Raw genomic sequence first — 17,630 nt, 5'->3', positions numbered from 1 at the left:
GATTCGATCTGATGTCCTTGGGGTTGTTAGTCATAAGTATAAGCTATACATTTTCTGTTTCAATTTAATGCTTGAAGTGTCCGACGACAAGCTTCCACCGCCCTATCGATCGTACGAAATTTCCGAGGAGATTTTATTATCTTGCTTCGGTTCAGTTTTGTTTTGCTTGAAATCAGCTTTGATTGATATAAACGTCACCCGTATAAAAACGAACAATTAAGGCTATGGGCACAACAATTGAAAAACAATAGATTTTTATGTTAACATTGCTTTCTATTGTGAATGTATTATACAGTATGTTTTAAAATTTGATTCTTTAAAATGATTACAATTGGTTCACATTAGATTTCATTGTTACATAGTCAAATAATAGATTAACATTTGAATTCATTGTTACTTTTGGATTCAGCGTTCAAACCATTGGTTTACAATAGAATGTATCAGCTACATTGAAATGTACCGTTTTTCAATGGTCTGAACGATTAAAAAAAAACCCTGCTTTTAAGTAATTTCGAAACAGTGTGTATCGATGACAGCCAAGTTTTTTTGTTATCAGTTTGGTCGTCGGCGGTAAAATTTTTCGAAGTGTAGGTTCGTCTGCGGAAAATGTGGAAAATTCACGCTCAACTGCGTGAATTTTCCGCACGGGAGTGATTATAGTGTGCGGTGCAGTGTAAAAGCATACAACAGTAGCAGCATTTCAACAGGTTTGTATATTATTTTGTTTGCACTTTTGCGGGAGGTTGAGTTGGCAGGGCAGGGCTGGTAGCAAATCACACTTTTACAGACAAGTTCACAGGGTTGGTTCGACCTTTTTTTTGTTATATAATGAAATCATCTAAAAGAGTTTTGACCCAGTTTTTTGATATTCATTTTGTTTTCTAAACTAACATTTGAAAAGGGTTTATTTTATTGTACCAATATTTAAAAAAATATAATGGAGAAAACAAGAAAGTGTTGTCTAAATCCCCCTTTCTTTAATAAAATTGCAATTGTTTCATTAACTAATACCCAATGGTATCCAAATAACTATTCTTTCCTATCACTTTAGGAGTCGCAAGGGCATGAAGCCTGTGTAGGAGCAGTTAGCTCACAGCTTGTTCGATCGCATTGCGGTCGAAGGAATGCGCACGATTATGACTGATCGCTGCATGGACGAGAACTAGGAGCGCTGAGAAGAGAACGGGGATGCGGAATGCTGGATCAAGGAACTTTGTGGTTTTATTTTGAAAGCACCGATCGGTTCAGTAGTTTCCGAGTCTATTAGGGTCAGACAGACAGACATACATTAGTAACTCATTTTTATATATAAAGATAGATAGATGGATACCAGGATAGATAGATATTTCAATTTTACCATTCTAATTTGACTGCATTTTTTCCTTTACATCAAACTCGTTCAGTGAAACGTGTTATTTTTGTGTTATTTTTTTTTAAATATTGGTTCGCTCTTCAAACCTGGAACGCATGTATAGTTTATTACACTAGTTTACAAAATAAAACGAAAGTCGTGAACTTCTGTCAACGACCAAAATTTTTGACGCATAATTTAGTGCTGATTTCGAAACCGTGCTTCAAAAAATTTAAAGTAGAACAGTTTTTAAGTTTTAGCTCAATATCAAGTTTTACAACTTTTTAAAATATGGAATTTAATAAAATTCAAATATCTTGCGTTTTGTTGAACCAATTTTAAATCTTTTTCCATAAATTAAAAGCTGAATATAATACCATGCGATCATCTGAATACAGGTTTTGCGTCAGATTGATGAAATTCAAGATATTGGCGAGTTTTGGGGACGATCTCCTTAAATTTTAGCAAAATTTCCAAAAATATATGAAGAAATGTATTTTTTTCAATAAGAAAGAAACAATTTAAAAATTCTTTCTCAACATTTATTTGACATATCATATGTAGGCGAGTTACAGTAAAAAATTCAGTTCAATCGGAGCATTGATTACGGAGAGTGTGATGTGTGAAGTGAGCGACTTTTCTTAAAAATAGAACAAAAATCGATTTCAAATCATCCACCTTGTATGGGAAGTCGAAAAAATTTCCGCTCTACTGTAATTTTTTTCCTTCGCGTTTTCGAACTCAGGGCATGATTCTACACCAAAAACAATCATCAGCTTACCGAGTTCAAAAATGCTGTAAACTAGTGTTATCAAATATGAAGAAATTGCATGCAATCATTCGTAAATAACAAACGACTCACAAATGTACCATTTGAACGCTTCTTTGAATTTGAACGATCTTACATTTGTACCTCATCACCCAATAAATGCAACTACATTAGTGGACTAATAACACTTAGCGCGCTTAGGCACGGTTCCATCATGCCGCTTATAGTGTTGCCACATATAATGCTTAGTCCGTTCAGCGTCGCTTTCTTCGGTTCGCACTCCGCCGGCTACCTTGGAGGGATCCGTTTCGCCTGCCGAGCTACGAGAACCGATGTCAGCTGATTGATCTACAACTACTCCGCTCGAGACGAGATGTAACCAGAGCACTGACCGTAGCTGATACGCTCCAGGGTCGAATCGATTGTGGGGCGATTCTGGAGCAAATCGATTTGAACGTTCAGCCAAGATCGCTTCGAAATAGTATCATGCTGAGACTGCCTCTACGTCGAACGAACTATGGGATACACGGTGCGATCAGCGGCTTGCAGCGGGTATTCAATAGAGTAGCTTCGTTGTTTGATTTCCACTTCTCACGTGAGACTCTACGCCGGAGGTTTTCGTCGTTCTTCGCAGGGCGAAATGACGGACGCTGATTATGCACTTACTTTAGTTTCAACTCCTGACCAAGTTTTGTTTCGTTGAATGTTGTCTCTGTATTATTATTTATTATTAGTTTCTTGACCATGTCATTGTATCATACTTCTTAACCATCATTGGGGCTACACCCAGCCTGTTGATGAAATAAATAAACTAAACTAGTCTGCTAAACCCAGTTATCTGGCTGTGGGGCATGGGAGCCAAAGCTTCAACCATCATTGCATTTAAACATTACTCGATTTACTACATGAGTGATCCAAATATTTGATAATTGTTCGATCTATTTTTTAAATGTAGCTTAAATTATACAAGCTTCTAGTCTAAATACATAATAATAGTTCAGTTTCGCTTCATTCCGGATTTGCTCAAGCAGTTTATATTTTTTGTAAAGTTAAACTTAGAGATTGAAGTTAGAATTGTCTGATTCACAATAGAAAACGATTTCCAAACCATTCGATTTAATGTAAAAATAGTGCAAAACAATATGTTCTGCATCACAATAGACAACAATTCCAAAACAATTGAATCTAACGTGGAGCTAGTAATAAAGTCACTGCTCAAAGCAACACGTTTACTGTACATTTCACTGTTTAGAACAATTTAAAAACATAAGAATCTTCTGTATCACAATAGAAAACAATTTCCACACCATTGAATCAATTGTGGAACCAGTAGTAAAATCACTAGTCAGAACAATGCGTTTACCGTTCGTTTCACTGTTTGAAACAATTCGAAAACATAAGAATCTTCTGTATCACAATAGGAAACAATACCCAAACAATTGAATTCAATGTAAAAACAGTACAAACTGTATGTTCTGCTTCACAATAGAAAACAATTTTAAAACAATTGAATCAAATGTGGAACCATAAATAAAATCACTACCCAAAACAATACGTTTACTGAGCATTTCACTGTTTGAAACAATTCGAAAACATAAGAATCTTCTGTTTCACAATAGAAAACCATCCCCAAACCATTGAATCTAATGTAAAATAACAGTTCAAAACAGACAGTTCTCGGCATATTTAACAGTTCAAAACAATACAATTACATAAAAATCTACGGTATATTTGATTCCACTTATATATATTAACAACATTTCATTTACATTAGAATCTTCTGTTTTGCGAAAAAACTTGTATGGAAAAAAGTCATTTTTTGTATTGTTACGATACTTAACAACCTATACAATTCAATGTGAAATGCTCATTCACATTTGATTCTATTGTTAGAAACATTTGATTCTATTGTTTTTCTATTGTTATTTTAACATTGAATTCTATTGTGAGAGCTGTAGTATCTTACAGGGCCCATATAGCCGAGGCGGTAAACGCACGGGTATTCAGCATGACCATGCTGAGGGTGACGGGTTCGATTCCCGGTCGGTCCAGGATCTTTTCGTAAAGGAAATTTCCTTGACTTCCTTGGGCATAGAGTATCTTCGTGCCTGCCACACGATATACACATGCAAAATGGTCATTGGCAGAGGAAGCTCTCAGTTAATAACTGTGGAAATGCTCATAGAACACTAAGCTGAGAAGCAGGCTTTGTCCCAGTGAGGACGTTACGCCAAGAAGAGGAGAGGAGAGGATCTATTGTGAGAGCATGGTTTTCAATGGTACTGTTACATTAGAATCCTATGTTTTTCTATTGTATTTTTTATCCGGGCATGCACGCCAAGCCTTTTAACAGCACTGTCAGGCTTCTTATTCGGCTGATACACACTAAGATCAGCTCGGTATTTTTCTCATCTTTTTACTGAGTTCTCAACAGCAGATTTAACTCGGTACGCTCGGTTGTTTCTTTTGCGGATATTCTGTAAATGAGTTACCGAGCTCAGATAATAAACTGTCAAAAGTTACTGATACACGGTAAATATCGTTACTGGTGAACGGTAAATACGATTACCGAGTGTACCGAGATAAATCTGCTGTTGAAAACTCAGTAAAAAGATGGAAAAAATACTGAACTCAGTGAAAAAATTACTGAGCTGGAACATCTGAATCTTAGTGTGTAGACACTGGGTTCACAAGCACTATAGCATAGCGTCATATACTAATATACGGCTTATTTCAGTGCTTACTATTTGTAATGCCTGAGAGCATTTGAAAATTTCCTACTGAGCCTATTGACACGAAAAAGCTGCTGTATGACCTTTAGACCGCTTACGCTAGTGCTTAGTGGTTACTTGCTGTAATATCCGGTGGCAACCGTCATCGCTTCCAGCATCGTCAGCTAGGCCTCCTCAGGTCGTCAAGCCAACCCAGCACCGCCATCGTTCCCCTGTGGTTCATCGGTGGCAACCGCTATAGTTCTCCGTGAGAATCCCTCTGGCCCTTTCGCCGGAACAGCAGTGTCGGAGCATCGGCTCACCTGCTAGGCCCACGAAGTTACTCCGAACCACCACCAACCAAGCCAACAACGACACCAACCAAGCCAACAACGTCAACACCAAGCCAACAACGACCACCCCACCCGCCGTCTGCGCCTCCGTCAGGGTAACACCGGCTGGACATGCTGTACTACAGTGACCAGGAACATCATCTGGGCATGAAGCCCCTGGCAAGTACTCCCTATTATCTATTTGTGACGTCAGTTAGGGCCTTTTAGGGACAAATAAACCCAAACATGTTATTAAGTTGAAAGGTGGTCGCTTCTTCTTTATATTGTCGGGCCGCCACCAAACCGGACTTCGCACAATCAAGTCGCGACGCGACCTAACTCGCGACGTTTTTTAATCATGTCAAATGTAGTGCGCATCCTTCCCGTTGTTGTCAGCAACACAGCGCACTAGATGCGAAACAGTTGCGACACTTGTGGACCAAGAAAATGGCAATTTTTGATTGAATGTCGGTCTTGATTCCAACCGGATAGACAATACAAAGGCGCATCCTTGAGCTAATAAGCTATCTTCTTGATTTTCGTATTTATTTCCGTGCTCGAAAAGGAGCAAGCAAACCCAGTGGGGTGACACGGCTGTCAAACTCGGTACATCGCCGCTCCACCCATCATCATTTTTGGTACGGCGCGTTTTGGTACCCACTTTCTGGTCGGTTTACCCTAACTTGATCCTGATTTTCGGGTGTTTGTCTCGTGTGTTGCTAGTGCTTATTTCAGAAATTACACATTTTAAACGAAATGGTTGTTTTTGATGATTGTTTCTCTTTCTTTATCACTTTGCACGATATTATATGTAGCAGCGAAGCAGCGTCGACGTTTCCAGCGCATTTTTTCCATGAATTAAGTAATCAAAACAAAACATTGGACGCCATGTTGAATTGAATGCTGGGTAGATGATTCTGGCCCTTCGTCATCCCCCTGAGCAAACCTCGTCTTCCTTTGAACTGGCTGAAAATCGGGTTTTTCCTGTGCTTTTGAGGTATAAAGTTGAAATACCGGGGTAAGTAGATTTTGAGTGTACATTCCACCCCTGTGACACGTGTTTAGTTTGCACCCCTTAGGGAAGATTCATTTATTACGTCCATCGTTTTTCGGGATTTCTAGACCCCCCCTCCCCCCTCTGTCACGCTATTTTCCTATACCTAATACACGTACTGTCACACTTTCTTAGACCCCCCCTCCCCCCAAAATGTTGGACGTAATTTTTGAACGTTCCCTTATCGCTGATTAGTGAGTTACCATCGTAGACGTTAAAGGGAAAGAGAGATACGTTCTTATTGGAAAAACGACCCCGAGATCTTATTTACGTTACAGTGAGGGTCAAAATGTTTCAATGGCGAGATGGGCCAACCCTGGCCTCAGCCTGTCACACTAGTGACAAACGCAAAGAAAAAAAAAAATGTTTCAAGTCTCAATTTGCAATCAAATCAGCTCAAATTTTTGCAGAAGGCATAGAATCTGGTTATGGATCGATTAAGCGGTGTGGAGCAAAAACGATTTTTTGAACCACGCTAAATCATATACCGTGAGGTCGCCATTCACCGCTCATTTAACGGCATTTTCGTAAAGTATATGACATTAGAAATCGACGTTTGCGAATATTGCACTTTAATTTACGTTAACAACTCAACAATTATGTTGTTATTGTAGAAAAAATATAAAACGATTGTAAAATATGTTTACAACCGAAAAAATAAAAATTCAAATGTGTTATCTCTTGGCTCCTATTACCGCTCATGCATCCATTCACCGCTCATAACGGATCCATTCACCGCTCACTGGATTATTTTTTCATGGAATCACAGAAACTATTCATTTATAAATACAAAATAAGTTTTATTTACCAAAGTATTGATGATTCATGACGTTCAGTTCATCCTGTTTTGTCAAAATGGAATCTTTAACGGGTTTTACCTGTTGGATGTTTTTTCCGCTGTTTGCCCTGAACAGTTCCTTTGTTGTCCTGCAGCGCAGTGTGAGAAATATTTTTTGAGAACGTGATTTCAGGTGCACCCATATAAAAGCTTGGTGAAATAAAAGTTTTTTAATGTGGCAGCATGTTACATTCACTTTTGTTACGATACTTTACTAACATTTGATCATTTTTGTATGATTGAACCAAAATGAGCGGTGAATGGGGCATGAGCGGTGAATGGCGACCTCACGGTACAAACATTTTACAGCAGTTCTTGGGCTCCACGAGCAAAGCCAAAAAGTTGGAACTGCACGTTGTGCTGATTTGAACGGGCAGGCGGTTGCATTAAGGCAGTGGTGTGCATGCTTGGCATTAACCGTTAATGCATTTCTGACGAACACTTGCTTCTATTTTATTCCCACATAGGTCGCTCAAAAGTGCACTTAGGGGATTTACTAAGCAGTGTAAACCGCTGATTACATCTTATCTTGATTAAACGTCAAGGCAATCTTTGATCATTTCTTTCGCTCTTTTATAAAACATTTCAATAATCAGATAATCAGGGCTCATGCCGTTGTTTAATCTGTTTAGTGAATAGTTTTACTATCAATGTTCTCAAATTTTGTACGTAAGATGTACCTTACCTTCCTATTGAGGTGGAAAATTCCAATTTGAACTATAATTTTTCGAGTTGAAAGGCAATGCAACGGTTAACGGATCATTATCGTAACCTTTAACCGCTAATTTAATAATTCTAATGGACGGGCGTAAAATCATTGAAAGGTAGTTGCAGTATTTCGAGGAGGATCTGAATGTAGGCACGGGAGACAACGGGCATTGAAAGAAACGACTACGCCAGTGCAGCACAGGACGAAAATATTCTAACTCCCACGCTGAGAAAAGTTAAGGATTTCCTTCCCACGACTTTGAACGACAATTTCTATGCCAAGAAAGCGTTTCCGAAAAAAGTGCTTGAACAAAAGTAATTGCAAATTGGCTAAATTGTTCGAAATCAACGAAAAAAAAAAATTAGTTGTAAATCAATAGTATTTGGATTGTGTATCAATAGTTCCACTATTGAAACAAGTAGGTAGTTGGGAGTAATTCCGTGTGTCTCGAGCTCGTCGAAAATCGATGGTGCTCTAGAGCAACCATGGGAAGTAGAGGGTAAAGGATATCATTCACCAGCTTAAATCCAACAAAGCAGCTTTTAAGCACTCATCAAGATCTGGGAAACCGAAAAGCTATCGGAGAAATGTAATCTGCTTTCTTTTCTCTCAAACGGTTGGTCAAATTTGGTTATTATTACATTGTGTATATCTACTAAGAGTCGGTTGTGTGACCAGGTTTGAACGAACTTTTGGATGGTGTAGGTGGCCTTACAGATGACGAGGCTGATTCGCGATTTACTATAGTATAGTTCTGTACTGTGTTATAAATATTCTACCTCACTTGTAGGCATTTATATTTATAACAATCAAAAGGATTTGTCATCCACGCCTAACACCAAGCATTAACTGTTTTCGTATATTTTTAGTTTAAATTTTGCTTTCTAAAGTGCTGCACCAAAATAATGTACAAACCATCGGTACCGGCCGACCCTTTTGCGTTCAACGGTACAGATAGTCGGCATTGATGTTCGACGCAATTTCCGATTCCCATTTGTCGCCATTGCACAGCAACTTTTCCTTGTTATACAACAGCTCCTCGTGCGTCTCGGTGGAGAACTCAAAGTTCGGACCTTCCACGATGGCATCAACAGGACAAGCTTCCTGAAAGCGTAAAAATTCATCAATGTTTGATCATTACAAGCTCCACAGACCCCAAAATTACCTGACAGAACCCACAGTAGATACATTTGGTCATATCGATGTCATACCGGGTGGTCCTACGGCTTCCATCGGCCCGCTCTTCTGCCTCGATGGTGATGGCTTGCGCCGGACAGATCGCCTCGCACAGCTTACAGGCAATGCAGCGCTCCTCACCACTGGGGTAGCGGCGCAGGGCATGCTCACCACGGAACCGAGGGCTTAACGGTCCCTTTTCGAACGGGTAATTGATAGTGGCCGGTTCCTTGAAGATATGGGCCAGTGTAACAGCGGCTCCGCGGAACAATTCCGTCCAGAAAATGGTCTGTGCGGCACGGTCCGTAATGTCCGTCATCTCCATGCTCGGGTCCGTGTTGTTTACATAATAGAATTCCTGCGGCTTGATGCTGGTGGCCTTGGCCGCACTGGTGTACGAGCGACTGGCCAACGTTCCGGCCGGACGAACGATGCGGCTGGCTGTGGGGTTATTTACATTTGAAGTTAGATTAAGCTGTTTACAGGCACGATTTCTTTCGATCGAAAAACTTACTCTGTCTGGCCAAGGAGAAGATTTTCACGGCCGACATTATCGGTTCGGATTACGCGACAAAATATAGGAGAAAAACGATTTTTTCCACTGGTCTTGCACGGCCAGGAACTTTTTCTGCACAAAATCCGTATGAGTTTGACAGATGTTTGTTATTACGTAAGCTTGGTAGCCGTCATCAATGATGAACTGAGTTGCCATCCCGTACAATTCATTGGTAGCCGATTGAACGCTAATAAACTTTTACCCATCATTTTATTATCGCCCATCCATACACACTAAGATTCAGATGTTCCAGCTCAGTAATTTTTTCACTGAGTTCAGTATTTTTTCCATCTTTTTGCTGAGTTTTCAACAGCAGATTTATTTCGGTACACTCGGTAATCGTATTTACCGTTCAGCAGTAACGATATTTACCGTGCTTCAGTAACTTTTGACAGTTTGTGAGCTGAGCTCGGTAACTCGTTTACAGAATATCCGCAAAATAAATAACCGAGCGTACCGAGTAAAATCTGCTGTTGCGAACTCAGTAAAAAGATGGGGAAAACACCGAGCTGATCTTAGTGTGTAGACAAAAAGCGCGGAATGAGCCATTTTACGAAGTGACATCCATCCTCTTCTTGATGTAACGTCCTCACTGGGACAAAACCTGCTTCTCAGCTTAGTGTTCAATGAGCACTTCCACAGTTTTTAACTGAGAGCTTCCTCTGCCAATGACCATTTTGCATGTGTATATCGTGTGGCTGGCACGAAGATACAGTAGACGTTCAATAACTGCAACATGTTTACGTTTCACTTAGCGAATAAAATTCGATAACTGCAACGACTGACAGACGTCAAAGAACTGTCAGTTGCTGCAGAATGCAGCCAATGTGCATACGAAAAACATCGCACTGCAACAAAAGTGCATGCGAAAAACATCGCATCGCTGTTGACGTTTCGTTTTGAAGGATAGCGGTGCGATAACTGCAAAATTGTTGCACTTAGCGGACTTGCAGTTAAAAAGCATTGCAGTTAAAGCGTTTGCACCGAGCGAACGTCTACTGTACTCTATGCCCAAGGAAGTCAAGGAAATTTCCTTTACGAAAAGATCCTGGACCGACCGGGAATCGAACCCGTCACCCTCAGCATGGTCATGCTGAATACCCGTACGTTTACCGCCTCGGCTATACGGGCCCTCCATGTGACATCCATGTTGATGATGTTAATGATTTTCACGGGTTAGGATGCTACCTCCTGTCAAAATTCCATTCATAAAATCGGCACGTAAAATGGACTATATTTACGCGCTTATCCGACGAGACAAATCTTCTAGACATTTCTGTCTTGCCTTTTTCCGGACAAATGTGTCACGACATGACAAACTGAGCCGAAATCCAAATTTTCATGAATTTTAGTGCCCGGGAGCCTATTTAAAAATCAATTGAAGTTTGTATAGGAGCGATTTGTCGAATCACCCCTCGTCGCATTTTGTACTGGGCAGAGCTGTCAAGAAGTTTCCCAGCTGTCAAAAGCTGATTTCGAAAAATCTCTTTGAAATTGAGTTTTGGTACCAAAACAAAGTTATAAAAATCTGAAAAAAATCATAATGGCTCAGATAAAGGTGCTCTTTCGTATAAAAACAAATAATCAATACTTTTTTTCAAAATTTAAAAAGCGATGTCACAAACACCATTGCGGTTTAAGAGAAAAATTGATTTTCGCGTGTCAAAAATTCCGATTCTAGACTGCACGAACCGAGGCACGAACAATATGACCAAAAAGTGCATCATCCATACTTGCATCTTGTCACTTTAATTTGAAGAAGACAGGCCAAACATGTCTAAAGGTCCTGCAGAAGAGAGGCTCTCTTTGGTTTCCCTCTCTTTCGTTAATATCTCAGCTGTTTATTTGTATTATGATTGTCTCCTTGCATTGAACGATGGTCAAAACAATCGTCTTTTGATTTGTACTGCAAAAATAGTTGAAAAGTGTACCATTACATTGCAATAATTGAAAGAGAACAAAGAGAGCCTCTCAAATGCAGATAGGACCTATTGAAATGTTTGGCCTGAAGAGGAGTCAATAACTCGCTTATGTTACTTTCGCCCTTTTATTTAAACTCAATCTAACTTTTAACTGCAAGTCCGGTAAGTGCAACAAATTTGCAGTTATCGCACCGCTATCCGTCAAAACCAGGGTCAAAACGGTGCGCCAGGTTAGCCCAAATGAACAATTGAATGAATTTTTTGTTCATTTAACGTCAATTGATGGGTTGTTGACGCCTATCTGACGTTGCAGTTATCGAATTTTGTTCGCTAACTGAAACGTAAACATGTTGCAGTTATCGAACGTCTACTGTAGAATTATTTAGAATCTAATTTAATATCGATTTCAACGGTATCGTTATAATTCCTTTTTTCTATAAATTTAGGACCGGCCCAGCTGTGAAAGCCACACAAAGATATTGCGTTGCATATGAGAATGCCACCGTAGACTAATTGCCACTTTCAAATCTGGACCAACTTTATCGCCATGGGAGCCGTTTTGCAAGATATAGTGGTTTCGCAGCGCGGTGTCACGAACACTAATGCAAATCTACTGGTTGAAAATATGCCCTTTTGATTTTGCTGGGAACAGCTGATCTTTGTTTACTATTTTCAACCAGTAACTCAAGTGGTGTTCGTGTAATGCAGCGTGTACGTACACGCAACACTACTACAAGCAGAAACCACTATTCCTTAATTTCTACTTGTTCTTAAGATATCAATAAATCGTTAATGTGTTTTATTTCCTGGTTTTGTTTTGAGTTTATTTTTTCAGTTGAACAGAAATACAAAAGGGATTCCATGAGGGATTCGTGCAGTGCTGCTTACTCATTTATATAAAAATGGGTAGAAAATACCCTGGTGAGAAACGTCTAAATCAGGGTAACCTTTACCCGGATTATGCAACCATCACCGGTGACCCAGATTTGAGTAAAGGTACCTTTACCCACTTTAGAGTAACTGCAGTTTTGCCAAGGGGCGGATCACTCTTTGAATGTGCATTCGATTTGCATTTAATGTATACAAATGCATTTTTATGTTTTTCCATCGACTTAGCATTGAAATACGCGAATGTCAAAAATTTTGAAGAAAATCGTTGTGATGCATTCTATACTTGTCAATTTGGATATAGAAAACTTGGACCGAAATCGTGAATAAAATTCTATTAAACAAAGGTTGACAAACTTATAACACGGACATTTTTGCAGGATCAGCTCTGATAACGGATGGAACGCGACTGTTGGGCTGATTTGCGCCACGGCACGCCGATGAGGTGTGGTGAGTTTAGCAGCCACCTGAAGCGAGTGGCGATGTGGGTGGAAGCCAGCGGAAGCACTGAGTATGACGAGAGTGTTGAAATAGTAGGTATCGAAACCCTGCTTTCGGAAGTCTTAACAACACTCCCAGGCTGGGACTCACTGAGTTTTAGTCATAAGTGATCAGATGTAAAGAATTCGAGAAATATATTGATTTGATTGTAGAACATGAACGTAAACGGTTTTGTTATTCGCATCCTAAAGAATGGCTCAAAAAACTTATTTTTCGGAATATAACAGAGAGAAAATCGAAGTGAAGATCGGGCGATGGCACTGCTGGAAAGATGACAAGAAGTGTAAAGCTTTAGGGTCGGGGTTGCCACGTTTGGGCCTCCAATGCGTGCAGTTGAGGGCTTGTGGGCGAGGTGTTACGATTTGTGCTGTTGACCGATTAGACTGAAGCACCCGCTAGCTAAGGAACATTTCGCGACGTGCTGCGGTAACCCTCATCAAGCCACCGCCACCGGTAATCCCACTCTCGCTCAAGGTCAGCATAAAGTAGCCGCATCGTCGACCCGTTCGTCCCGCCAGAATTCATCGACCGCCGGACCGTGTCAGGAACCCCCGTGTACAACGACATGCGGAGCTGACGTGAGACGCTATTCCGCCAACGGCTTGCCGGCGACGCTGCCCCTTGACTCTCCGGTAGCCGTTTCGCCAAAGTGCCAGATCAACTCCGGACCACGATTGATCGCCTGTCACCTCCGCCTGGTGCCTCTCGTCTGTTCCACCTGTCCCGCGATACCAGCAGATCTTCGGACAGCGAAAGTAAATTGTATCGCTATTTAAGCTAGACGTAGACAGCATACTTGAAACTCATTTGTTGTTCGAAGCTGACAACTGACAAGAATCAATCATTGTAGCAAGCCATGGGTGGTCAATTTACTTAATTAATAAATGAATGCATTGAAATGCATTTGAATGCAACAAAAAACGTTGATACATCAGATGTTTCAAGAGTGATCCACCCCTTGAGTTTTGCTCGATCTGGGTCGCTTTGACGTAAATCTGGGTAGCTGAGGGTTAGCGTGTAGATTTACCTTGACCTAATGTGTGAAAAAAGATTAACGTGCCGCATTTGTAGGTGTTTGTGGTTTGTTTTGACGTTTTCTTTCGAATCTTTTCGGCCACACTCATACCATTGCATATCCCGTCCGGCGATGATGATCATCGCCTGGCGGATCCCGCCTCAGTCTAGTGCTACCAAGAGAAGGAACAAAATCTCTCCCGCTGTACCGCTGCCACCCATTGATATTATTACCCAAACCCCGGCTCGTTCCATTCATCCCATCCAGTCAGCAGCAAAAACCGGACTGAAACATCGCAGTTTGTTCTTCGCAAGGCTCGCGTGCGTGTGCTTCCTCGTAAAACATCATACCGTGTTTTTTTACTGCCTTTTCCTTCGGTTCCTAAATGCATCCGCTTTTGGTTCAGCAGTTCGCCAACAAGTTCAGTCTACTGAAGCAACTCGGACGATCGACAGCAACAGTTCAACGGTTCTCTTTCCACACCTCGAAAATGGTCCAGATTAAGGTGAGTTCCGACGTAGTCTAATTGTGCGGTCGTACTCTTGTATTATCAGTGATATTTTCAACCATTATATAATCCCATCGGAAGGCGTAACCTTGCTTGTTTTTTACTTTTTTTTGTTACGCTGATAAAAATACCCCTACAAAGCGTAATGACGTTCGAAACGTTTGGTAATATTTTCTACGTTAATTGCGGGGTTGCTTTGATGCCAGCTTTCAATCCCAAAACTTGTCTTGTTTGTAAACCGATTTAAAAGGAACAAACAGAGAGTGAAAAATCGATTGCAAACAGACATTTTTTTTTTCTTTCAAGAAGTTTGCAAAGCGGTCAAGAACGAAACCTCCCATCATCATTGTTCTCTGTGCCGCTATTTATGCATCCATTAATTATTCAAATTTACCTGCCATCGGTTGTTTGGGTTATCCCTAGGGTTACCTTTCGCAAATATGTACGTCTGTGGTTACTTTGTTCGTTTATGTTGCAAGTATCTGTCGAAGAACTCAATGCATTGAGTTTGTGGCTTTTCGTGTTCTGACTTCCTCCTTTTGTTATTTATTAACCGGCCCAGGATTGGGACGATATGTAATTGCCCTACCTGAACATTTGCATTTTATTATCCAAACCTCAAGAGAGCTATTGCTATCATTTAATGATTGTGTCTGTAGTTATATTTCTTAGTAATAAATTTACCAAGCGGACATTCATAAACTACGTAGACTTATACCCCGGACAGACTAGAAATCCTCTACATAGAGATGAGCGGAAGGTTGCTGTTAAACGAGCAGGAAAGAAAATTCGAGCAGGAAAATTTTTTCGAGCAGTCTTGTGGCGCCATCTGTGTGTGAAACAATGAACTGAGGAGCTTTTGGGAGCTTATATATCGAGCAGCACCATTAAAAAACTCCACTCAGAGTACATTATTTTCTACTAAAAAATAATAAATTAGCATTTGATAGTTCCCACTAAACCATTACAAACCTGAACTGTTAAGTTAAACTAAATTATTAATTAAGTGATGTAAATAACTAAGAAGATATACACGAAATTATAACACGAACTAACTTAAAAATTTTAAGGTGTATATTTGGCGGCCCCACAGAACATTTTTTTTCCTACTCAAATCACATTCGCGCGAGGCAATGAAACGCGCACGCCGCTTGTAATCTGAAATTTAAAATGAATTCATTAAAACTGAATATAAAGCTTATTTGTTCTAAGTATCATTTTTGAAGAAGTGTTTCACTACTGAATATGAATTTAAACGAAGCTTTTAGTGTTTCTATCAGTTACAAAGGTGCGAAATCAAAATGTTGCTCTACAAGGCACTCGTAAAGAAGATTTTTTCTACTGAATTTTCAGTTAATTTTGTTACATGAATGTTTAAATAAAGCGTTTAGTGGTTCCATTAGTTGCAATGATTAAAGCTCCAAACTTATAAAGCGATTTGACTATTTTGAGTGAGGCGCACACCTTGCAGCCGTCCAGAACATTTTTTTCCTGCTCAAATCACATTCGCGCGAGGCAATGAAACGCGCACGCCGCATGTAATCTGAAATTTAAAATGAATTCATTAAAACTGAATATAAAGCTTATTTGTTCTAAGTATCATTTTTGAAGAAGTGTTTCACTACTGAATATGAATTTGAACAAGGCTTTTAGTGTTTCTATCAGTTACAAAGGTGCGAAATCAAAATGTTGCTCTACAAGGCACTCGTAAAGAAGATTTTTCTACTGATTTTCAATTAATTTTGTTTAGTGAATGTTTAAATGAAGCGTTTAGTGGTTCCATTAGTTGCAATGATTAAAGCTCCAAACTTATAAAGCGATTTGACTATATTGAGTGAGGCGCACACCTTGCAACCGTCCAGAACATTTTTTTCCTGCTCAAATCACATTCGCGCGAGGCAATGAAACGCGCTCACTGCTTGTAATCTGAAATTTAAAATGAATTCATTAAAACTGAATATAAAGCTTATTTGTTCTAAGTATCATTTTTGAAGAAGTGTTTCACTACTGAATATGAATTTAAACGAGGCTTCTAGTGTTTCTATCAGTTACAAAGGTGCGAAATCAAAATGTTGCTCTACAAGGCACTCGTAAAGAAGATTTTTTCTACTGAATTTTCAGTTAATTTTGTTACATGAATGTTTAAATAAAGCGTTTAATGGTTCCATTAGTTGCAATGATTAAAGCTCCAAACTTATAAAGCGATTTGACTATATTGAGTGAGGCGCACACCTTGCAGCCGTCCAGAACATTTTTTTCCAGCTCAAATTACATTCGCGCGAGGCAATGAAACGCGCACGCCGCTTGTAATCTGAAATTTAAAATGAATTCATTAAAACTGAATATAAAGCTTATTTGTTCTAAGTATCATTTTTGAAGAAGTGTTTCACTACTGAATATGAATTTAAACGAAGCTTTTAGTGTTTCTATCAGTTACAAAGGTGCGAAATCAAAATGTTGCTCTAAGAGGCACTCGTAAAGAAAATTTTTCTGCTGAATTTTCAGTTAATTTTGTTTCATGAAGGTTTAAATACAGCGTTTAGTGGTTCCATTAGTTGCAATGATTAAAGCTCCAAACTTATAAAGCGATTTGACTATTTTGAGTGAGGCGCACACCTTGCAGCCGTCCAGAACATTTTTTTCCTGCTCAAATCACATTCGCGCGAGGCAATAAAACGCGCACGCCGCTTGTAATCTCAAATTTAAAATGAATTCATTAAAACTGAATATACACACTTAATTTTGAGTACCGTGTTCGGTAAATTTTTGACGAAAATAGAACAGCTGAATACAGCAACAATTGATTGTTTACATTTTGCACCCGTTTTTGACAGTGTGTGTGCTGAGCCTCAGTAAAATCGATTACCGAAGCTACCGAAATTGTGCTGCTGTTCTATTTTCGTCAAAAAAGTACCGAACAGGCAATTCAGGAATGAGTGTGTAAAGCTTATTTGTTCTAAGTATCATTTTTGAAGAAGTGTTTCACTACTGAATATGAATTTGAACAAGGCTTTTAGTGTTTCTATCAGTTACAAAGGTGCGAAATCAAAATGTTGCTCTACAAGGCACTCGTAAAGAAGATTTTTCTACTGATTTTCAATTAATTTTGTTTAGTGAATGTTTAAATGAAGCGTTTAGTGGTTCCATTAGTTGCAATGATTAAAGCTCCAAACTTACAAAGTGATTTGACTATTTTGAGTGAGGCGCACACCTTGCAGCCGTCCAGAACATTTTTTTCCTGCTCAAATCACATTCGCGCGAGGCAATGAAACGCGCACGCCGCTTGTAATCTGAAATTTA

At 39.6% G+C, this 17,630-nt stretch overlaps 2 protein-coding genes and 1 long non-coding RNA gene across 3 annotated transcripts in view; 2 read left to right on the top strand and 1 right to left on the bottom strand.

Moving 5' to 3' along the window:
- The first annotated feature begins 369 nt into the window (after nt 1–369).
- On the top strand, nt 370–1,365 carry LOC134289545 (uncharacterized). The gene is made up of 2 exons (XR_009998555.1): nt 370–707; nt 1,052–1,365. It is a non-coding gene; the product is annotated as an uncharacterized LOC134289545 (long non-coding RNA).
- Nucleotides 1,366–8,603: 7,238 nt separating this feature from the next.
- LOC109415665 (NADH-ubiquinone oxidoreductase subunit 8) lies at nt 8,604–9,614 on the bottom strand. Its single transcript, XM_019689581.3, has 3 exons — nt 9,455–9,614; nt 8,930–9,381; nt 8,604–8,868 (listed from the first exon to the last, which is right to left on the bottom strand). The coding sequence occupies exons 1-3, from the start codon at nt 9,489–9,491 to the stop codon at nt 8,707–8,709; spliced, it is 651 nt and encodes a 216-aa protein (XP_019545126.1). The 5' UTR covers nt 9,492–9,614; the 3' UTR covers nt 8,604–8,706.
- A 4,377-nt stretch (nt 9,615–13,991) lies between these two features.
- Nucleotides 13,992–17,630, top strand: part of LOC109415663 (peroxiredoxin-5, mitochondrial) — a 64,253-nt gene continuing 60,614 nt past the window's right edge. Inside the window, exon 1 of the mRNA XM_019689579.3 lies at nt 13,992–14,327. Within this exon, the coding sequence (XP_019545124.1) occupies nt 14,208–14,327 (120 nt within the window). The 5' untranslated portion in view covers nt 13,992–14,207. The remainder of the gene's footprint in view (nt 14,328–17,630) is intronic.

Source organism: Aedes albopictus, chromosome 3 (genome assembly GCF_035046485.1).
Source record: "Aedes albopictus strain Foshan chromosome 3, AalbF5, whole genome shotgun sequence".
In the NCBI taxonomy this organism is placed as follows: domain Eukaryota; kingdom Metazoa; phylum Arthropoda; class Insecta; order Diptera; family Culicidae; genus Aedes; species Aedes albopictus.
This window is presented reverse-complemented; position numbering and strand designations above follow the sequence as displayed.

What these genes read in the sequence shown, in the direction of transcription:
- LOC109415665 (XM_019689581.3), bottom strand. Translation starts at nt 9,491, where the DNA reads ATGTCGGCCGTGAAAATCTTCTCCTTGGCCAGACAGA. An exon ending in CTTCTCCTTGGCCAGACAGA is followed by an intron (nt 9,382 to 9,454) that starts GTAAGTTTTTCG and finishes ATAACCCCACAG; the next exon opens with CCAGCCGCATCGTTCGTCCG. An exon ending in TCTACTGTGGGTTCTGTCAG is followed by an intron (nt 8,869 to 8,929) that starts GTAATTTTGGGG and finishes TTACGCTTTCAG; the next exon opens with GAAGCTTGTCCTGTTGATGC.